Genomic DNA, 23,263 nt, shown 5'->3' on the forward strand with positions numbered 1-23,263 from the left:
ACTCCCAACACCCTACAAAACCATGTTCCCAAAGACCCCAAAACAGACCATAAGATACAACACTATAGACCAAAGGCAACAAACTGAGACCACAGACCTGACAAGAAATACTGCAATTAGAGACAAGGGCCCAGAGATTCACAGACTCAACCCCTCCAGACTTGTGTCTCCCACAGCTCAGACTTCTTTCTATTCCATAGACCAGACTCTAAATCCATCCCCCTCAGACACAAGACAATCTAGAACCCCTAGAGTACCCGACAGACAACCAAAGAAGCCCCCCCAGCTGGTTTGAAATATTGTTTTTAATAAAATTGAATGTTTCAAAATGAATGTGGATACAATCCTGGCCACAAGCAAAGGAGGGGAAAAGGAGGTCCCACAGTGAGAACCAGGTACAAGAATGGACAGGACAGGAGGCAGGCACAGACAGGGAGGGGACACAGGCACAGGGAGAGGGAAAGACGCAGGCACAGAGGAGAGAAGACAGGCCTGGAGGACTGAGAACCTCCCAGGTGCCTGCCCCAGGCCCTGGCACCAATGCCCACCTCATTCAGTTTGGGATCCTGAGCTAGAATCACTTTGGTGGGGATTGAGGGAAGAAAACAGAGGGCAGAATGACTAGGGCCCAAACACCAGGTTTGCAGGGCCAAGAAAATATTTGGGGCCCTGCCACTGGGAGGGGGGAGTGGTAAATGGCCTCATCCCCTGTCCTAGGGACTCTGGGGGGAGGCACCTGGAGACTGAGATCTGTCACCAGTCTGTGTTGCCAGCACTGCCAGGGCCCTGACTATAGGGAGCCCTAGGCTGGGTGAGGGGGATATTACAAAGCGGCTTTCCCCATCCCATTTTAGAGGAATCCCAGCCCCAAAAGGTTGAGGGAGGGAAAGGGATTGGGGAAGGGACAGACAGACCCCCTTCCTTCTGGGAAGATGGGAAGGGGAGCTCATGGCTTTCTTGACCCCCTTCTCATCTTTTTCCCAACATTGGAAGGGGACAGGGAGACCAAACAGGAGGGGAGCCAGCACTCACTGCAAACAGCAAAACTTGGGATTTCAGAGCTTTTTTTTTTCCTTAATAGGGGGAAACATCCTAATATTAGCACCCCCCACCCCTGGCCATCCCCAGCCCCTTGAGAGCTCCCCTTCCCAGGCTGGAGTCACTGGCCAGGAGAAGGCAGTAGGCTGGTCATTGGTGAGATTTGGGGGCCACCAGCCGGGGGGGCCGGGGGCTGGGGCGAGGACCAGTCCGGGACCCACTAGCACGGGAGCCCGAACTGACACGGGGACCAGATCCAGATCGAGAGCCAGCAGTGGCTCGAGGACTAGAGGCAGGACGGGGTGTAGGGCCCACCAGAGCAGAGTCGTCAAACATTGGGTTCTTCACTTCCATCTCTCCAGTCTGGGGGGAGGGAAAAATTGGGGAGTCAGGACCCAGACTTCTCAAATCCCCTCCCAACTAGAGAAGGAGCTGAGTTATTATCTAGTCTTAGAACACTGATATTTCACTGACCATGAGGGAAGATGAAATTTACAAGGGATTCAGGACCTATGCGAGAAAAAAAATAAGATTCCCCCCAATCCCTAGAGGAGCACCCCCAAAATGTTATATGGGAAGGGGGTCCCACAGGAAGCAGAGGCTTCAGGGGTTGAGATAAAACTTCATCGCACCCTGCTGGGGGAGGAAATGGTTGTGAGGACAAGAGCAAGCCAGGGGCTACAATGGGGGGGTGGGGGTGGGGGTGGGGTAGACAAGTGATAAATGGCCTTTTAATGGGCCTGTAAAGACCACTTCCATAAGAAAAGACCCTTCTCCCTCCCTCAGGGCTAGGGATTGGGGGAAGGGAAGAACAGACCTGTAGCTCTCCCAAGGATGATGGCACTATAGGAAAGGGGGCTCTGCCCCCTCACAAACTGCTCTCCAGGAGCTAGCTGCTTTGTGCCCCTGCCTCCCATCCACCCCCAACTCCCAAGAAAGGGTACCCTACCAAGGCATTCATAGGCGCCAGGCCAGGGCACTCATAGACAGTGAAGTCTCCATCCTCATTCTCTTCCTCCGAAGACCCAGAGTCCATAATTTTAGGCTGTTCTTTATGCCTAAGAAGGGGATAGAAGGCAAGGATTGGGAGAGCCACAGATTAAGACACTCAAGGGACTGGGGTGTGTGTGTGTGTGTGGGAGAACCTCATCATTTCATTAGTTTTCCACCTCAACCCACTGAAAGCTGAGCCTATCTTCTCCCCAAGCCAGTTCAGGCTCCTGACCTCTCCGGCTGTCAAGGTCATCATCCCCCCAGCCTCAGAATCTCATTTTCGATTATTTTGTCCCTTCCTCGTGCCTCCTTAGGGGAGAGAGGACACATACTTTGCCTCAGCTGGAAGACTAGCCTCAGTGATTCTAAAATAAATAGTCTGAGGACTGGATGAAAGGAGGGAATATGAGCAAGCTTGTAGTTGTCTGGGTTATTTCTTCTGTCTTTTCTCCTTTGGCACACAATACATGATAAACCCTTATTGATTTACTGACTAGGGCTAGAAGACACATCAGATCACTGATCTGGCAGGAGAGAGACAGATTTCTTGGGTTTTTCACCCAGATTGGGGATCAGGCTCCACTCCTCTCCTTGAGGAGGTCTGGGGGCTGAGACTCTCTCCCACAGAAAGTTTATTTGGTGAGGTGCCAGTGTCCTGTCTCCTCACCCTCACCCCCATCCCCACCCTGTATCTGGACTTACTTACTGCATGGCACATGGTAAATCCACTACTCACTTCTCTAGTGACAGCATCTGCTGCTTCTGGTGCTGGTAGTGATACATCTGGGCACTCTGGGCCAGCTTTTTGTCCCCAGGCTGTGGGCAGAGGGCCATAAGAGCAATGAAGGAGCCCAGAGTATTCCATCCCCGCACTGCCCCCCCCCCCCCAAAAGAACCCTCCCTGTAAAAGCTACACTAGGGGACCTGGATTTGATGACCACCTAACTAGGTGTATGACTTTAAAACTCTCTGGGCCTCAGTTACCTTAGCTGTCAAATGAGCAAGGATTGTGCTAACTGTAAGGTCCTCTAGAAACTCTAAATCCATAAGGCATGTCAGTTTCTTCATAGGGCAAGGTTCTTAACCTGGGGCCTAGAAAGATTTCATGGAGTCTATGTGTGAACTTGGTGGAAAAAATGACATCTTTAATTAACCTCTAACTGAAACTTATCATTTTGTTCAATTGTGAATTTAAACAAGATATACCTTATTCTAAGAAGGGGTCCTTACTTTTCACCATTCTGTCAAAGGAATCCATGACACAAAAGTTTGAGTCCCTGGCCTAAAGGTAACTGAGTCCCAGGTCAATGTGGTCTATGAAGGCAGTGGCCAAAGCCTGATGCCTTAAATCTTAAAATTCCTCCATCTCCAACCTGGAACTCAATTGCCCATAGCTTCCTCCCATTCCCAAGCCTCTCCTTCCCCCATACCATGCTTCTGCTGAAGGCCGGGGAACCCAACACTTTCTGGGACTTGGATGAGTAGTCTGTTTTCTGAGCCAACCGGATTTCCTTTTGTAACCTGAAAGGAAAATAGCCTCACTGATCCCAGGTCCAGCCCCCCTTGGTGCCCCCCTCCGAAATGTCTCAATCAGTCTGAAGCCTGGTTGAGAGACTTGGTTGGAGTAGTGATAAGGGTGTAACATCTAAGTTATCCACTATCCCTCCCCAAAGCCTGCAAGGTTCAGACCACACTACCCATCCCCACCCCCCAAAGCTCCAGCACCCATTGCGTGTACACCTGTGTATAGACACAAAGGCCATCACATACTCTCAAGACAGCCTCGTTTTCACTGACAGAGCTCCACGGTGCATGCCCATAGGAAGTGGGGGGTCTCACCAGGGTCTCACCTGCACCAGCAGACAACAGCCACGACCAGCGCCGAGAGCCCAGCCACTGCACAGACCACGATCATCACTGCAGACAAGGACAGGGGCCCATAATGATAGCAACAACCACCTACACTGATGTTGCTGTGAAGTTTATAAAGTGCTTTCCTCCTCAGAGTCCAATTAGATAGGAGTGTAAGCATCGCACATGACGAAACTGAAGCTCAGAGAGCTTAAAGGCCTTGTCCAAAGTCAAACAGCTAGTGAGTGAAGGAGTAGGGATCTGAACCCAAGTTTCTCCTGACTTCACTCTTTGCAGTATGCCACACTGCTTCCCATCAAGAAGGGGCTGAATTCTCCCTTCTCCCCAACCTGGGTGCCTCCCACCACCCTTAGGACCCCACCACTACCTACTGAGAACAAGGACGTCATTGGATGGGCGTGCGGGGTCCACAGGTGACATCTCCACAGGCCTCGAAGATGAATGGGAGGCTCCGATGGTGGGAACTTGTGCGCCCTGAGGGGATGGGGTATCGGGCTCCTGTCCTGGGGACACCAGGGTGGCTGCTAAAGAGGAAGAGGAGAGGTCTGGCCAGGGGGTCACCAGGGGCAAAGGGGCCTTGGATTAGGAAACGGGAACTGGGAAAGGGCCTCATGGTAATCAATGGGACTGGGGTATCAGGTGTCATTGGAGGGATATGTCTGGGGGAGCTCACCAGGCCAGCGGGAGCGCTGGGGGACACTGTCTTGACGGGTCAGCATGTTAGCCAGTAAGTCGATTTCTTCTTCCAGGTTGGGCCAGGGCTGCATCTTACCTGAGCGGGGTTGAGGGGCAGTCAGACCCTGCCAGAGCCCCCTGGACACTAGGTTTGAGGGGGGGGCAGCTCCTGGTTGGGGGTTGGGGGGAGGTTCTCAGCATTCCCCCATCCCTCAGACAGAACAACCCCAAACTTGGATTTAGGGAGTTTACAGTATATTTACATAGTAATAATGATAGTTAACATTTATATAGAGCTTTAAAGTCTCCATCTTACTCAATCAATAGCTGTTGCTACAAAAATGTGCCTTAAGCCAAAGCCAGCCAGCACTCAGACTCTGGTTATTTGTGTGTGTATGGGGAGACAGTGAGTCCACAATGATGCCCTTTGGGGGGCCTCCGAGGGTGATTTGGTGGTTAGGTGAGAGAAGGGAGGGAGCTAAGCAGTAAAACGACCAGCCAGTTCTCTGGAGGTGTCCTCCAGTGACACCTATATCACCTATATCTTAAAGGCCACTACAGAAGCCCAGCTGTCACTCTCCACCTCCAAGAACACCCTTTATTGCTGGGGGAGCCATGGAGGGAAAGGGATCTGGTTAATTCTGGATGAAGACGGAAAGGAATTTTATAGGGGAATGACAGAGTTCCCAAGCTTGGGCCATGGAGGTGGGGTGGAAAAATCAGGAGGCCATAGGAAGAATAATCCCTTCCTCCACCCCTCGACCCTACTACTTTATTTAGAGGTATATGTCCACAAACATCGGGGGTTTCCAGAAAGGATGGGAAGATGGTATGGATGGGTAGGGGACAGAGAGGCCACACTCATCCTTCCATCTTTTTCTTCCTCGCTCATTTGTCCCTATTGAGGGCAGAAAACTGAGGCAAGCTAAGGCCCCAGAGCACAAAGAGGTTCAGGGACAAAAACCGATGAATTCCAACTAATCAGACAGATCTACTGAGCCAACACCACCCCCTGCTGTTCACTCAGTTCCCAAGGGTTCTTATACCGCAATTTGCATAATGTGACCATAGCTGAGCTCTCAGAAGTCTTTCAGGACAGGACCCTGGATATCACCCCTCCCCATTAAAAGGAAAGAAGGAAATCAAGCTGTCCCCCAAGCCAAGGGTTGGAGCTAGGAAGTGACACCTCCCCACCCCTTGGTTTCCCAGCCTTGCTCCCTGATAAGGAGTTTGGTGCCACCCCTCTCCCCCTTTGAATTACCAAACAGTGACTTCACTAATAAAACTAACTAGATACAGCTCCTGCTATCTCAGACCTTGAGGATGCGCAGGAGGCTTGAAGCATGAACATACATGTGGACCCAGGGGACGAGGTCCTGGATTTCTAACCACCAGGATTATTGCTAAAGTGAAAGGAGAAGAGGCTGTGCTTCCACTACACTACAGAGGTGTAGCGGGGAGCCTGCAGTGGGATGGACAGAGCTGAACCCTGAGTCCTGAAGAGAGATAGATAGTGCTGAGCCTGGAGTCAAGAAGACCCGAGTTCAAATCCAGCCTCAGACCTTTCTAACTGTGTGACTCTGGGTAAGTCACTTAACCTCAGTTTCTTCAACTCTAAAAGGCAGATAATAATAGCACCTACCTCCCGAGTTGTGGTGAGGATAGAATGAGAGATTATATTGGTAAAGCACTTAGCATATAGTTGGCACCTAACAAAGGATTGCTCCCTTCCCTAAGAACACTGGGAGGCTGAGCCACAAGAACATTTGCATTTAGAGAGCACTTTTAAGGCTTGAGAAATACATTCATTGCCCCCTTTTTACAGATAAGGAAATTGAAGGTGAAGTTATTTACCTAATGACTACTGGCTAGGTGGGAATTCAAACCCTGTTCACAACTCCATTCCCAGTGCACAAACAGCTACTATCTACTACTACCACTGCTACTACTCTCCCATATTGTTGTAAAGTTTACAAAATACTTTTCTTAAGAGTTCTGTGAGATAGAGTAGTAGAAGACCTCAGGTCCTTGCTGCCAGCCACATGCTTCTCAGGCCGCTGAGGACTGGGAGTCAAAAACCCATAGCTAAGAAGGGTCTATTTTATGTGGAGACATGCGTGCAGGCAGAGGACTACCCTAACAGGCCAAACCACTTTTCTGGGCACTAGGGACGTCTTTTGGAGCCAGGTTTAGGCTCCAATAAGGGGTGTGGGGTGTGTGTGTGTATGTGTGTGTGTGTGTGTAACAGGAACCCTGAGTCCTTTTTTTTTTTGGAGAGGGGTAGGCAGGGCAATTGGGGTTAAGTGACTTGCCCAAGGTCACTCAAGCTAGTAAGTGTGTCAATTGTCTGAGGCCAGATTTGAACTCAGGTCCTCCTGACTCCAGGGCCGGTGCTCTACTCACTGCGCCACCTAGCTGCCCCCTGAGTCCTTTCTTTAACTCTGAAGACAACAGTCATCAGGAGGGGAGTGGTGATCAATTCCTCCATTCCATTTCTACTCAATGCCCACATCCCAGGGTGCACCAAAGGTCTGGGGCAGCCTCTTCGTGAACCCTGCACCGAGATGACCAGTAAGGCTATCCTGTAACACAAGGGATAAGGAGATGTGTTTCTTTTGGGGTCTGGGCTTAGCTTAGAGTAGAGAAAATGCCCCAGACCTCTAGGGAAGGGGAGTACCAGGGCAAGTCTTTTCCCCCTGTGCTCTAGAAGTCAGCTCTGGAGTTTCCATGGTGACCTGCCGGAGCAATAGCATCTCAAAGAACTGCTCCTAGGAAAAACCCACTAATTGGAGGTGGGGGGTAGAGAGTAACTGTGTGACTGAGGCAGAAGCTTAGAGATTAAGCTTCAGATCATAAATTATTGACCTTCTCCCCACTGCCCCAGGCCCTCTCCTCTCTTTATTATCTATAAAGGAGTGTTTTGCAATCTGATTTGGCCACCAAATACACTTGAGCTTTAAATATGCTGACAGAACCCAGAATCACTGATCACTCCTAGAGATCTAGAAATGTCCCCAGAATAAAGAGAAGGGAGGACAGTTATGGAAATTTTTAAAGCAAAAATAGAAGAAACAGCTTATTTTCATTCTAAAAAATTGCCACTGGTGTTCTTGTATACCTACAAAATCTCATGTATAACTTTATAGGGAAAATTACAATCAATAGCAACATTTTCTCATGGAATCCCCTTCACACTGAACACAGCTTGGGAAGCACTACCACCAAAAAATGAAACTACCAGCTCCCCAGGAGAATCTTCTCAAGTCATTCTTCCTTATTCCCAGATAGAGAAACTAGGCACAGAGGAGAAAGAAGCAAACATAAAAACAAAACAAAGAAACCTGGGAAATAGAATTCAGGAGAGCAGACTCCCAGCTACCTACTGTATCTTTCCTTTACCCCACCATACCCTCCAGCCCTGACACAGCGATTAGCTCAGAGGGCATTGCTATGGAGACAGAGTCAAAAGTTTCCACTCTATATCAACCACCCCCCCAACTTCTCCCCACACCCAGTACCACCTGTCACTGCCCCAAGCTGCAAAAGATCAGACTCCCAAGCAGAGGCTATGTACCAAGCCCTCAACCCCCAGGATGCACTAAAGACAAACAGGCCTCCCTTCTCCCCCCACCACCCCATTCCCTACCACCATCTCTTCCCCAAGCCCAGCTCTCCATTGCTCCCTAGATTCCCAAGACCACCTGTGCACAGACATCTAAGTAGACGTGTACACACATACATACACACGAAAACATTTCTTTTACCCTGGGACACTTGGCACTCCCACTGGTTAGAGAGCTGCCCTTTCCTCCTTCTCCTTCCTAATGAAGGGGAGGCTGGAAAAACAATTCCACGTCATCTTATCCCAAGCAAATAGCTTCTGGATATTTCAGAGATCATGACAAGGAAAGGGGGTAGGGCAGGCAGACACCAGTGGTAAAAGGCTTTGTAGAGTGAGAGTCTAGGTTTTTAAACAACCTTTAAAACAGGAATAAAAACTCTTTACTCCCTGACTTGGAAGAGCTGGGGAAGGAGGGAGTGGTGGAAGACTGAGGACAGGCAGTCTAAGGAGCTGAGTCATAGCCACCATATACACCAGAGAGGAGATGCACCCACATACCCATGCACCTGTGCCCCCACCACCTCAGCTGCCTCGACCCCTACTATTTCTTTCTCCTCCTTCTCCAACTTTGTAATGGGGGTATTGATGAAACAGCAAAAACACAAGACACGCCAACATCACCGCTCCAGACCCCAAAACACAGAAGTCACTTCACTTAAGCAGGAATTGGGGCCAGTGACACAACAAAGGGAACAGGATGGGAAAGGGGACATAAACAGCAGAGCCCATTCTCCTGGCACCCAAAGCAGCCACATGGTGCTCACCCAGCATCCTCAGTGCTAGCTCCAGGGATGTGTAAGCTGTTGGGGGAGAATCAACCCAGAACAACATGTTCCCCAAACAGGTCTGTCTGTGCATGTGTGAGTTGTCTCTGGGTCTTTATCTGTGTATCTGCATCCGTAACTAGGAGCAGCCCCGGGGCTCATAGTGAGGAAAGGTAGATAATTTATCTCAACTCAAGCCCTCATCCATTCCTGCCACTTGGGCCACACCAAGCTGGGTTTGACCCGGAACCCAGTCACACACATCCCCACACTTCCCACCTCTCCCCGGCCCCCCGCCCCAGATCCTATATACCTCTTGGTAGCTGTTTTTTGGGAATACAGCGGCCAAGGTCATCCTCCACGAAGGGCCGGAGGCAGGGCCCACAGGCACCAGAGCCTGGTGGGCACAAGGCCCTCCTTCTCAGGGTACAGTCCAAGCTTCGGGGGCAGGCAGCATCTGGGGAAGAAACAAAGATCATAATTGAGGAGATAACTGGGACACCTCCCAGAGCCAGGTCTGCCAAAGCCATGAGCTACGGGGCCCAGGCTTCATGTCCAATAGGTTCTAGTGGCCACACTTGAGGCAGAGAACCCTTTCTGGGGAGAGAGGATAACAAGGTTAGGCAGCATAGAAAGGGGACATTCTGGGGACCAATACTCTCCCTTCCCCCCAACCCATAGACTCTGCCAGCAGTATCAAGGACCCGCCTAAGCACAGACAAAGTACCTAGCCCTATAAGTTCCAGAGGGAAAAAAGGAAATGGGATAAGAAACTGAGAGACAAGGGAAGTCTTTTCCTAAAGTGCCACCTACACCCCCCATCAAAAACTATCGATTTGGCGACCAAAATACCACCAAGGAGTGGGGATTCGTGCCATGGCCCTCTTTCCTAAAAGGACCAGAGGAAAATGCCACCTGGATACCTGATCAATGGTATGGAATTAACCCAAAGGAGGGGCCCCCAGAGGAAGCGGAGAGCAGAAGATGTTCCGCCTGTCTTGAGGTCAAAGGTATGAACCCAGAGGATCTTTAGCCTATCAGGTAGGAACCCAGGAGGCCTGATGCTCACTACCTAGCTGGCCACTTTCAAATCTATCTCCTAGACAGGGCCCTCTGCTGGAGCAAAAAGTTGGCTCAAAATTACATCCGGTCATTGTTCAGAAGACCCAGCCCTTCCTTCCCATAAAGGGAGGCGGTGTTTGTATATGATGGTAGTGGTGGCTGGGGGTGGGGAAAGAGTCACAGAGGGACTAAGTGGGAGAACACTCTTAACCAACGGTTCACTTAGGGTGGATACCCCAAAATTAAATACTGCAGTGCCATCTGGTGGCAAGCCAAAACTTACTCCTTAGCAAACCAGGGAATGGACCTATGGAGGAGTGGGGGAGTCTGGACAATTAGCCATACAAGGATAAGGAAGCTGTAGAGCCCATTCTGACTGGCTGTCAACCACTAGAGGCAAGGACCCTGGAACTTCTTCCTAAAACCTGTCCTGAGCAGAGTTACTAATAAACAAATAGGGGAGGAAGAACGAGGAAGACAAACAAAGACTAGCCTGCTCCCAGTACTACCACATTTATTTATCAGAACTGGCTTCCCCACCTTTAACACACTGCACAGCCTGCGTTCTGGCTGACCATCGAGGCTTTGAGGCTCAGCCAGAGAAGACGCACATCAATTTGGGGTGTATACTTCCTTTTCTGGACATCCACAATCCCTGAGGTGGAGCGCCCCCAAGTATTCTCCACGTCCTGCTCTAAGAGGCCCGTCTCCTCTGGTCTCAATTTTACCCAGATGGAAAATGCAGGGCATCATGTTCCCTGTGTTTCCTAGGCTGGTAAGTATCCCTGAACCAAAGCTTCAGATAATTCAGACATTACCAGGAAACTAGGGCTAGGGCCCAGGAGATAAAGAGCTCCCATCTCTTTGGGGGCAATTTTTCTCTACTCATACAAAAGCTGCCTTCCAGAGCTTAGCCTGTCCTGGCTGGGAATCAAGAGACCTAGATTTCAACCCTGGATCTATATGAACTCACCCAAAGTTTCCACTCACTTTTCTATTCGGATTTCACTTTCCTCATCTATCAAACGGGAAGAAACCCATGAGGCTGCTATTAGAAGAAGAAAATGAGTCACCTCCCACCTCCTCCTTCCTCAAACACCTTCGATGACTCCTCACCATCTGCTGAAATAAAGTCCAAACTCCTCAGAGTGACATTAAAGGCCTTCTAAAATCTGGTCCCTCCTCTCTTCGGAACCATTGCCCACTGTTACCCAAAAAGGGTCCTCAGACCGCCCGCCACAGCCTGGTGTCTCTTCTTCATCAGACTCGTCTCACCCCGCCGCACACTCATTCGTCTCCTTACTGAAAATATTCCTCCCACTTGGAATGCCCATGCAGTCCCCCTTCTTTGACACCTATCCAAATACCACCCATATTTAGAGGCTCAACTTAACCTCCAGCAAGAGGCCTCTCTCTCCTCACTACTCCACACACTATCTCTTCTTCCTCTGGCCCCCCATTGTCTAAAGAGCACTCGGTGTTCTGTATTGTTCTCTGTTCCATTAGTTTCAAAAGTGACACACAGCTTGGAGCGGGAAGAAGCCTTTCTGAATAAGGTCCTCCCCAAGGCACGGACTATGTCTCAGAGGCTTTGCAGAAAGCCTCCCTCCCCCACCCTACTCTGCCCTGCCACCATGTTTAGAACCATAACATATCTGGCTCATGTTTTACAGAAATGGAGTAGGAGAAGAGTCCAGGCATTTGCAGAAGGAACAGACTATCAGAACTAGAAAGTATATGAGAAAATATCTGATCTAATAACCCTGTAATTTTATAGAATAAAGCCCAGAGAACAGAAGTGATTTTCCCAAGATCGTTCATCTGGTTAGGGCCAGGATTTCTGATATTCCAGCCAGGGCTCTTTTCACTGTACCAAGTACCTGCTCCTCCTCCTCCTCCTCTTCCCCCTGGGACTGCCAATACACAAACAGGGAAGACATCCGCCAGGAGTAACACAAAACAAACAGCCAATCCCTGGCTCCGGTGCTATTGAAGCCTGGAATCCAGGCCCCCCAAACTCCCCCAGGCATAGGGTCCTCCCCCTTAGAGAGGCCCAGCCTGGGCCAGCAAATGCTGTTGAGGTCAGCAGGGAAGATCCAAATCACTGAAGAAAAGCATTAACCACAGTGATTATCAACCAGTATTAAAGAGACACAAGGCACATATGGCCTAGGTGAAAGATGACTGATGTATTCTGGCTCTGAAGAGAATAAAGGTGTGGGAGATGGTGAGCATGCCCCCAAACAGCTGCTAGGAGGTAAATGGCCTGAATTCTATATTTCTATTCCCAATCACAGTTACTGGGGGCAGTGAAACCTGCCTCTATGTCTCCTCCCAGAAGGGTCTGAGGCAGCTAGGACAGGAGAGCACCCATACACATCACAACCACAAAGTGGGAATTATAGAAGGGCAGAATTATAGAATCTCAGAAGTCCACCTACTCCAACTCATATACCTGAACAAAAACATCCCCTATGATATACCAGAAAAGTGATGGGCTTTTGCCTCAAGACCAAGACCTATAGGTCCTTACTCATGACCTCCAAGGCTTAGTAAAATTTTAGAAAATTTTTCATCTGTCGAGCCTAATTTTTCTTCATTATAAAAGCCAAGCAAAGAGAGAATTTGACAAAGAGAATCCAGAGCTGCCATCTTTACAAAAATGGCTGCCCAAAGCCTCATTTCTTTTTTCTCTGATTGAGGTTCTCTACTGATTATATTCCTTCCCATAATCCTACTCAGTAAGGCTGTGGTGAGACTGAAGGTATTGGGGCCTCCCACAGCCTAGCACTTTGTTATGCTTTGTAACCCTTGAGTCTCATCTGTCTGTCCTAAAACATGATACAGAATCTGTAGCCCAAAGGCTATAAACCTCCAAGAGCCTCACTCCCACATTCAGACCCAGTGATATCCAACTTGCTGATGGCAAAGAGGGGTTCCCACATACTGCCACCCTTCCTTAGGCCAATCCAGATCCTCTAGCTGGGTCACTATTTGTCTTCTTCAGTAAAATTAGATGTAATCTACCATTATGTCTCTCTACTGCAATACCTCTCTGGTTGGTCTCTCTTATAGCAAATCTTTCCCCCATTCTAGTCTATCTTCCAGTCAACTATCATACTGATCTTCCTATAAAGTATAGATCTGACCACATCGCCCACCCTGCCCCAATTCGATAAACTCCAAGGGCTCCCTATTACCTCCAGGATCAAATGTAAATCTTTTGTTTGGTTTTTATACCTTACTTTCTTCCATGTAGGGCAGATAGGTGGCACACTGGATAGAGTGTTGGGCCTTGAGAAAGGAAGACTCATCTTCCTAAATTCAAATCAGATACTTAATAGCCATGTGACCCTGGGCAAGTCACTTAACACTGTGTGCCTCAGTTCTCTCATCTGTAAAAAGAACTGGAGAAGGAAACGGCAAACTAGCATCTTTGCCAAAAAACAAAAAGACAACACGAGGAGCCAGACACAACTGAAAGGACTAAACAACGATTTCCCCATCTACTCTATGATCCAGAAACACCGGCTTCCTTGCTGTTCCTTCAACAAAACATTCCACCTCCATGCATTTTCACTGGCTCTCCTCCATGCCTGGAACGCTCTTCCTTCATGTCCGTCTCCTGGCTTTTTGTCAAGTCCTAACTAAAATCCCAACTTCTGCAAGACACCTTTCCCAGTCCCTCTCAATGTCAGTGTCTTCCCTGAGATTTATCCGCAAATGTTCCTGTTTATAGCTTATTTGTACATAGTTGTTTACATATTATCTCCCCCATTAGACTGAGAGCTCCTTGAAGGAAGATTATTTTTGCTTTTATTTATTACCAGGCACGCAGTAGGCACTTAATAAATCCTTTTGATTTGACTCCAGAGGGAAGCTCCTACAGTACCTCATTTCTGAGAGCTGACCCCCCATACTCCTATCAGTCAACCCAGGGTAGACACCCACAAGAGAGCCTGAGAAAAGAAGATTCATTAATGTGGTATTTTAAGTACTTTATGGTACTTTGAAATGTACTTTACATATATTATCTCATTTGACTTAATCCAGGCTGAAATAGCCTCTACCCTAAAGTACTGACAACTGTCAAGTCAGCAAACTTCGTAGGGCTGGGTACCCCTGCGTCAGCAAGTACCCGTGTCCCCAGGTAGCTATTTCCCCCGGTACAAGTTCCCCTCCTCTTCCTTCCTCTCCCCATCCAGGGCCAGCATAGCTCAGGCTGGTTAAAAATTAAGCCAGAGACCAGTAGGTTCAGTTGGAGTCACCATCTGATCACCTGACATCTGGGTTATTTGTCCCAGAGTTAGAGAGAGAAGACAGAAAGCCAACAGGTATAGAAGAACCCTGGATTACTGGCTACTTGGTATTATTCGTACCATTCTCCCCTTCCATTCTCAGGGATAATGGAGAATTAACTGTAACCATAAGATCAGGAGAAGGAAAAATAAGGACCTAGAAAATCTATGTTCTGGATAATTTAGTAATTAAAGGACAAAAACATAGGAAGTGAATGTGTCCCATCATCCTTCATAGAGAGGTTAAGGATAAAACCTCAGTAGCAGCCTTTATGGAAGGTACAAAATATAACATGTGAATCACTGTGTCACTCACACACACACACACACACACACACACACACACACACACACACACACCCCAGTTAACCCTAGGATAACATGAATAAGACAAGAAAAGACAGCATCTAGTAGGAAAACCACTGGACCTAGGCTGAGAAGACATGAATTCTGACTCTAATATCTGCTACATGTGTGACCTTGGGCACATTGTAGAAACAGGGTTAAGTGATCTATGGACCTTCCTAGACATAAATTCAATGATGAATGTTGCTATGAGGGCCCCCTATAGCTAGATCTGAGCTAAAAGCAGCCTTCCTTAGCCGATGACATTCTGCTACCTTAAGACCAGGGAGGGTAGAAAAAGGCAATAAGTTTATGTCTCAGCATATGGTTCACAAAGTAGTTTCCCAACAACTCTGTGAAGTAGGTAGTTTCAGGATTAGCTTCATTTCGCAAATGAGGAAACTGAGGTTTAAGGGACGTTGAGTAAAGGGCCTGTGTAATCCCACAAGTGTTAGAGCCAGGACTTGAATCCATTCTGGCTATAAATCTGGTGCTCTTTTCAAAATATCCACTTCCTCCATATAACCTTATACCACACCTCTCAATGGGCACAAATTCTGGTCCTGCTTATTCCACCCACGGTATTTGTTAGCTCCTTCTTTAGCCAAAGAATCTGGCCCTATAATAAACAGTGATCACCTTCCATCCCCTGAGGGCCTCTAGACCAAGTCAACTCAATTGTCCTGAGATAAGGGAGCTAGAATAGATCCATCAACAAGTCTGTTAAGCCCCACATTGTGCCAGGCCTAGGAGAAACAGAGAAAAGTGAACCACTCCCAGCCTCTAGGAGCTTACATACATTTGAAAGACAAGAGGACCTGTGTACAAAATAAATACAAGGTAGTTATAGTTTAGGGAGGAAGGGAGTTGAAGGGTATTAGGAAAGGCTTAACTGTAGAAGGTGGAGGTTTATCAGTCTTGATGGAAACTAGATTCAAATAGATGAAGAGGGAGTGCATTTTAGGATTGAGGGACAGCTAATTTTAAGTTCCAAAGATGGGAAGTGGATTGCCACACGCCAGCAATATTATAAGACAGTATTGAATGCCTGGAACTAACTCTCTCATGGTTCACCTCCACCTTCTAGCTTCCCTGATTTCCGTCAAGTCCCAGCTAAAATCCCACCTTCTACAAGAAGCCTTCACAGTTTCCCCTTCACGCTAGTGCCTTTTCTCTTCAATTTTTTTTTTTCCAATTTAGCTTGTATATATCTTGTTTGCACACAGTTTTTTGCAGGTTGTCTTACCATTAGACTGGAAGCTCCTTGAGGGTAAGGACTGGTCTTTGCCTTTTTCTTTGTATGTCCTGCACTTACCAATGTACCTAGGACAGAGCAGACACTTGCTAACTTAAGCTTATTTCTAAAGCTTTCTTAAAAAAAAAATAATCCTCAGGTTCAGGCAGGCCACTGAACGTCCACCACTAGATCTCCCCATGACCTTGGGTAAATCATTTCCTTCTTCGGGACCACAGTTTCCCAATCTATAAAATGAAGATCTTCAAGGTACTTCCTAACTCTGATGCTAACACAAAAAGACAGATTCAGAAAACTCCCACCACTCTTAAATCTAACCCACATTATCTTCTGCGGTAGCAAAAAGAACAGTGTGCTTAGAGTCAGAAGAAATGGATTCTAGTTGCATCTCAAACTCTTACAAGCTGTGCAAATTTTTTGACCTTCTACAACTTCGGTTTTCTCATCTGCAACATGGGACCAATATAGTTCTACCTCACAGAATTATTCTAAGGCAAGCCCTTTGCAAAGCTGAAGAGTGTTATAGAAATGACAGCTATTTGTTGTCGTTACTACTATTAGAAGACCTACAACTTGGCACCAACTGCAAATTCAGGAGGCCCTCAGGGGATCTCTCCCGCAGAGGCTTCGGGAGCAGCTACAGACTGCCAAGCATTGTTGACAGAACGGGAGGAGCCCAGAGCAGAAGCGAGGTAAGAAGGAGGAGGGTAAGGAAAGCAGAGCTAGATGTCACTCTAGGCTGCTCTAGAGTGCAGGGTACTGGGAATACCTCATATAGTCATAGAGTAGCAATGGTGGAATTAGAGAGTCATCTGAGCAACAGAGGGGAACACGTGTTCATTTCCTGAGTCCCATATCTCTTCCTTCTCTAACACTTCCCCCTCCCAAGAGGAAAGATCAGGCTATATACTGAGAAATCTCTCTTATTGCAAAGAGGTAACACCAACAAGGTAGGGGGAATTCTCCATCTAAATATTCTAGAGTCAACATAGTCCGTCCTAGAGACAAGGAAATGGAAGAGGTGAAAACCTCCCAAAAACTCGATCACTGTCCCCATCCTTGCACACTCGAGGGAGGAGTAGAGGATGGGTCTTAATGAATGTAGTTCTTATCCTAGGCCCTGATGGAACATACTCTTATTTCCCTAGCAACAATGACAGGCAACCTACCCAATTCCCCAGGATCTGGCCAAAATGGGGCCCCATGGCTACTCATCATCCTTAGCCCAGCACCCCAAAGTATTTAGGAAAAAAAATGCAAATGCTAACAATTAGCTGGTACTGCCACTGCAGCCATACAAGAAACCTGCTGCTTTCTAGACCCTACATCCCTTTTCCTCTGAGGTGTCAAGTTCCTTCTCAAGATCCCAATACTCTTTCCCTTTCACTCCAACAGGGGAAGGCTCTTCCATGGTACATCTTATTTCCTCTTGGAAGCCAGGTACCATAATTCCATAGTCACTCATGTCCATCCCACATCTCTGACATCAGCCCCAAATTTGGTATCAACTAGGTAGGAGCAACTTTCTCATAAGAAGAAACCTGTAGTAATTAGAAAGGACATGGGATTTGGAAGATTTGGTTTTTAATCCACTTTAAAATACTATTATTACTCACATGACCTGGGGCAAATCACTTCTCTGAGTCTACAATGTCATCTCTAAAGTCAGAGGATTGGCCTGCACGGTCTCTTCCACTCTAAGCGTTTTGTTCCAAGGATTGACATGTCAACAGAATCTGGCTTCTACAACTGTTTCTCCCTTTCTCCACCTCCTGGTTTAGACCCAGAAGACTCTTCTACCTACTAGCCCTCTGAGTTAGGTCAATGGTGACAACCTCACTCCAATCAGGCTGTCCTTGGGGAAGAAATGTAAGTGACAAGTTCTAGGTTCTTCTTGAAAAGGCACCAGGACAGTAGAATTTTTTAATGTGTTCTTCCCCCACTCCATCCCTTCCTTTTGGCCAGAACAGCTGCTATTAAATCAATAGTAAACAAGAGAGAGAGAGAGAGAGAGAGAGAGAGAGAAAGAGAGAGAGAAGAGCCACCAGGAAAGTAAAGAGCTAAAGAGCTATTCCCCTGCCCAGGGCCACAGTTGCCCATCATCAAAATAATACTTAATATTTATATAGTACTCTAAGGTTTAATAAAGCCCTTTACACATATTATTTCATCTGATCCTTGGAAGATAGGTGTCATTATCCCCTTTATATTGAAAAGTAAACAGGCTGATCCCAGGGTCACACAGTGTCCAAGCAGAATTCAAACTAGGATTTTCCAGATTGCAAACCCAATGCTCTAGACCTACTCCACCACTTATTTGTGTATCAGGGCTGAGGTTCTTCAAATGATCTATATTATAATAGGATTGTTATTACAACTAGATTTGGAATAAAAAGTGTTAGGTTGGAATTCTGACTCTGACACTGTGTATTACCTTGGACAGATCATTCTCTGGGCCTTTTTCCTCAATCTATAAAAGAGTTAAACCAGATGATCTCTAAAGGCCCTTCTAGTTCTAAATTCTATGAGCCTATGATTAACAGGAACAAACTCTCTTGTCCCCACAGCTAGGGAATATGCACCTATCCCAGGCTATGTGATTCTTGGTGGAACTCAGTAGGTCTAGGCAGAGATGAGGAAGAAGGGTCCAAGAATGGGGGATGATCTCTGCAAAGGTGGCTAGAGATGGCCAAGAGAGACCAAAATATGTGATTGAATTTGCTCCCAGGAATTCTCAATAATAAAGATATACAGGTAGGTGTTCTGTGCCCCACAAAGTCTTTACATACATACATACATACATACATACATACATACATTCATTCACTCATTGACTGAGTCCTTAGTCTGTGCTTACCATTGAGAATACTCCATCCTCAAGGCACAGAAGGGCACTATAGTGGAATGGAAGGAACACCAAACTTGATGTGAACATAGGCACTTCTTTCTGGCTTTATCATATATTATATTAGTCCCTTTTAATGGCCTGCTAAACTAGCTTTCTTGATGGCTCGGTAAGACATAGCACTCTATTTACCATCTCTGTGCTATTGTACAGATTGTCCCCCATTCCTGGAATGTCCTTCCTCCTAATCTCTGCCTTTTCCCCTGGTGGCTATCCCACCCCATCAAAATTACCTTGATTTTTTTTTGGGGGGGGAGGGTAATATACTTATATTTGGAGTCAAGAAGACCTGAGTTTGAATGTGACCTTAGAAATTTTTTTAACCAAGTCGTGTGACCCTAGGTATGTTACTTAACCCCATTTTTCTCAGTTTCCTCATCTGTAAAACTAACTAGAGAAGGAAAAGGCAAACTACTCCAGTGTCTTTTCCCAAAAACCCCAAACAGGGTCATGAAGAGTAGGACATAACTGAAAGAACTGAACAAAACATTTGTACATGTCTCCTCTAGCTCCTTGAGGGAAAAAAGCTTCATTGTCTTTGTATCTCAATTAACTAGCACAATGCTTGTCAAATAGGTATTTTGTAAATATCTAATATCTGATGGAAGTAAGATTTGTACACAAATAACTATAGTACATGTTTCATGTGTCATGTCATGTACTACAAGTACAGGGGAGTTACACTGAGATACAGCTGAGATACCGTGCCCAGGGCTCCTCCTCCTCCAGATGAGACTACCCCTCAGGGTAATTAAGAGAAGAATTATTCATGAATCTAGAGCTAGAATTTTTGAAGACAGCTTTGCATCATGAGTAGCAACAGCCAATGGAGATTAGAAGGTGACCCATCATACATCATTTTCCCCAAACCTAGAATTTGTTGACCTTTTGTTTCTTCTGAAGGGAGTTACTTTTATAGTCCACTGCCCTGAGTCTCCGCACCACAGGAATACCACCTCTGAAGATGATCATAGTACGGTGAAACTTACATGGAATATGGAAGAATTTGTTTTACATCAGTACAAGGAAAATGGCTAAGATTAGTAGAAGAATGGAGTTAGAGAATATATCTGGAGAATGGAGAAAGTTGGTACAGATAAGTGGTTGGTATTGATAGAATGTACCCAGAAAATGAAATGGGTATTTTTAGAAAATGAAGGCTGAGAGAATACAAGATTTGTGGAGCAGGGTTTCGGAAAAAGTTATCCATGGAACATGGGATATTGATGTGTCAATATTGATATAGGTGGTTTGTGTTGGGAGAGGTCTCGTGGCTGGTGTTGGCATTATCTTTCTGGAGGAGGTGCATTATAGATTAGGTGGTAGTCTATGAAGGGAGAAGGTATTGGTGGAAAACAGGAGGTGGGTATAGGAAGAACCTATAAAGGATCATGAAGGCGGGGAATGTTCAAAAGGGGAGGAGGTCAGTACTGCAGGGATGGAGGGGCGTGGTACTGCGGGGACTAAGAGGCGGGGTATTGCAGACTGGGGTGCAGTATTATAAGGGGCAGAGGGGCGGGGTACTGCAGGGATGTAGGGGGCGGTATTATAAGGAGGGGGCGGAGTACTGCAGGATGGAAGGATGGAGGATAGAGGTATTATAGGACTAAGGGGTGTGGTACTGCAGGGGCAGAGGGGCGCGGTACTGCAGGGAGGAGGGAAGGTCTGGGAGGGTCTCACAGTATCACAGGGTGGAGGGATCTCCTTCTCCCCCGGTTGCCCAGACCCCATACTCCTCCTCCCCTCTTACTGGACAGAAGGTCTCAACCCTATAAAAGGGCGTCCACATTAGTAGGAAGATTTCCCGGGATTAAGGAGGGGCATACTCCCTTCAGCAATTTTACTGAGATAGTCTCAGCTCCATTACAAGATAGGAGTGCCTGTAATTAGAGGCAGAGAGTATCCTGGCATCACTAAATGAAGAAATTGTAATTTTAGGCCAGGATGAATGGCTGCAATAGAAAGTTGGAGAGTCTCATCACCTTAGCAGATCTAAAGACAAACAGTACGAAGTGAGGAGGCAGGTCTTACATCGAAACACGGAAAGGGATGTGGGATTAACAAAAAGGGCTCCCATGGCGCTGATGAGGGATCAATATTCGTGGGAAGGAGAGTCTCATGGCGTGAAGCAGATGGAGAAGTGCCCACGTTAGCCGGTAGGAGGGGTAGCAAATGGAGGGACTAGTGGCATTAATGGTTCGGAAGGTCTCACGACGCGGCGACGGCTACGACGACGACTACGTGCTACCTCCGTATTAGCGGAAAAAGGGTCTCAGGGGGTTAGCAGATGGAAGGAGGACAGGGATTTAACAGGGAAAAAGCATCTCCTTGTGTTAGCAAATGAAAGGACCCATTTTAGCGGGAAGGAGGGATTAAGGGGGGGGGGGTTTCATGGCTTTAATAGAGGGAAGGACATGTGGGGTCTTATGGCGTTAGAGGGAAGGGGAGGGGTCTAATGGCGTGGGAAGGAGGGTCTCATGGCGTTCACTGCCTTAGAAGGAGGAGGGACACTTTATTGGCGCATGGCGTTAGAGGAAACTGGGGGCTCTCGTGGTCTACGAAAGGGGGTCTCAAAAGGTGTTAGTAGATGGAAGGATTCTCGGAATTGGCAGGTCTCGTGTAACTCAAAAAGCGAGGAAGGGTATCTCGTGGCGAAAGGATGGAAGGATCCTAGATATTGCCAGGCTTGAAAGGTCTCCAGGAAAAGGGGGGGAGGGGTCTCTTGGCGTTAGTAGATTGAGGAACCCTCGGTATTAGCGGGTTTTACGGGGAACGAGAGGGGGGATCGCATGGAGATAGTAGTCGGAAGAACTAGTTTTAGTTGGGAGGATTCCATCGCGTTATTCGGCGAAAGGCGCTGGTTAGTGGAAGAGGGTCTCTGTGTTAGGGAAAAAAGGGGGGCTCTTTTGGCGTTAAAGATGGAAAGACCCGTTTTAACACAGAGCGGGAGGGGGCCTCGTGGCATTAGCAGATGGAAAGACCCATTTTAGTGGAGAGGGCTCTTACAGTGCTATTAGCAGGAAAAGAGGGTTAGCAGACGGGGGGAAGTGGGATAATCAGGGAATAAGAATCTCATAGTTTCGGCAGATGGAAGTGTTTGTGTGTGTGTATGGGGGGAAGGAGTTATGGCGTTTTTAGTGGGAAGGAGGGTCTCAAAGCTTTAGCATATGGAAGGACCTGTTTTAGCGGGAAGGAGGGTCTCAAGATGTTACCAGATAGTTGGGGGAGGGGTATTAGCAAGGAGAGATTCAGGGTCTCTCCCCGCCACCCCCAGACCAGATGGCGGGCAAGTGGTAATAGCATGAGGGAGGGTCTCGCGGTATTAGGCAACAGAGAGACCTAGATATTACCAAGGAGTAGAAGGGGACAGCATGGTCCGGAGAGTTTGTAGTAGTACAAAATGGAGGGGGGCTAGTGGTGTTAGTGGGATGGGGGATATGGCGGCATGGGGCAAGGCTAGTAAAATCTTGTGCATTACCAGATCTTATGCTGTATTACCACCGTGGGGCTGCTATTATCCGATTGTGGGGACTAAGGGCTGGGGGTGGTGGTGGTGGTGGTATATTATAAAAGACACTGGAGCCCAAAGTTGGGAGGAGCAAAGAGTACGGGAGTTAGGGGGACTGAGGAGCAGGGCTTCTCACCTGGCTGGATGGCAGTAGCACTGCGTAGGGCCCCACTGAGGATAATTCCGAAGAGCAGAAACCAAAGGGTCGGGTACGCCATTCTTCACCACCTGCGGGGCAGCATCGCACCAGGCTGGCTGAGGGGTGCTGCGACCATCCGCACCGCGTGGGAACGGAAATGGAGGCACAAAAAAACGCAGCAGACAGAACAGCTGCTGGAGTCGGCGGGTACTGGGCCCCGAACTGCGTGAGCTGGGCTAGTGACCGCAGGAGCAGCTGGAGGGGGCGGTGCCCTTGGCCTAGGGTCCGCCCCTGGACCCGCCCCCCTCCGTGCTGGCAGCTCCGCCCGCGCCTCTCCTCCCCCCTCCCACTTCCCATCTCTACTTCCAGTGGAATAGTCACTTGGAGAAATGGGGGCTAAGCCCCCTCAGTGAAAAGGGAAGACTGCCCCCTATACCCCCTGCTGCCCCTAGACCAGCTGCCCTAATCCTGGGGTCTTCGTTGTTCCCCAAACCCTGGATCTCCGAGAAGACATGGTCACAGAGGTCAGAGTCCTGGAGAGGTGATTTCTGCTCAGTACTTGCCCCTAACCACATCTCCTCACTGAGTCCCCTGAGTAAGGGGGCACCCCAACTCCATTGCACACATACACATATCTGTAACCTTGCACAAAGACATCTCATAGCAAGGCTATCAGAGACAGCCAAAGGAGTGGGCTCTTTTTGCAACCACTAGGGGGCGAGGATGTCCCGTTGGGTTTGTCATCCAGCCCAGTTCTATCCAACATTTATTAGATGACTAGTGACTG

The 23,263-nt window shown here is 47.8% G+C and overlaps 1 protein-coding gene across 2 annotated transcripts; it reads right to left on the bottom strand.

The window, feature by feature from the left end:
- Positions 1–287: 287 nt before the first annotated feature.
- On the bottom strand, positions 288–22,690 carry NPDC1 (neural proliferation, differentiation and control 1). Of its 2 annotated transcripts, none has more exons than XM_036750887.1 (9): positions 22,474–22,690; positions 9,278–9,421; positions 4,577–4,675; positions 4,275–4,406; positions 3,882–3,948; positions 3,462–3,552; positions 2,768–2,847; positions 1,988–2,096; positions 288–1,401 (listed from the first exon to the last, which is right to left on the bottom strand). In XM_036750887.1, the coding sequence occupies exons 1-9, from the start codon at positions 22,553–22,555 to the stop codon at positions 1,189–1,191; spliced, it is 1,017 nt and encodes a 338-aa protein (XP_036606782.1). In that variant the 5' UTR covers positions 22,556–22,690; the 3' UTR covers positions 288–1,188. The 2 variants fall into 2 exon arrangements, with proteins under 2 accessions (XP_036606782.1, XP_036606781.1); XM_036750886.1 differs by having other exon boundaries at positions 4,275–4,424.
- Between the last annotated feature and the right edge of the window lie 573 nt (positions 22,691–23,263).

Source organism: Trichosurus vulpecula, chromosome 3 (genome assembly GCF_011100635.1).
Source record: "Trichosurus vulpecula isolate mTriVul1 chromosome 3, mTriVul1.pri, whole genome shotgun sequence".
NCBI lineage: Eukaryota > Metazoa > Chordata > Mammalia > Diprotodontia > Phalangeridae > Trichosurus > Trichosurus vulpecula.

Coding starts and splice junctions, on each gene's coding strand:
- NPDC1 (XM_036750886.1), bottom strand. CDS start 22,555: ATGGCGTACCCGACCCTTTGGTTTCTGCTCTTCGGAATTATCCTCAGT. Junction 2,848..3,461: donor CGGCCTTCAGCAGAAGCATG/GTATGGGGGAAG, acceptor CTCTGCCCACAG/CCTGGGGACAAAAAGCTGGC. Junction 1,402..1,987: donor TGGCGCCTATGAATGCCTTG/GTAGGGTACCCT, acceptor CCCTCCCCCCAG/ACTGGAGAGATGGAAGTGAA.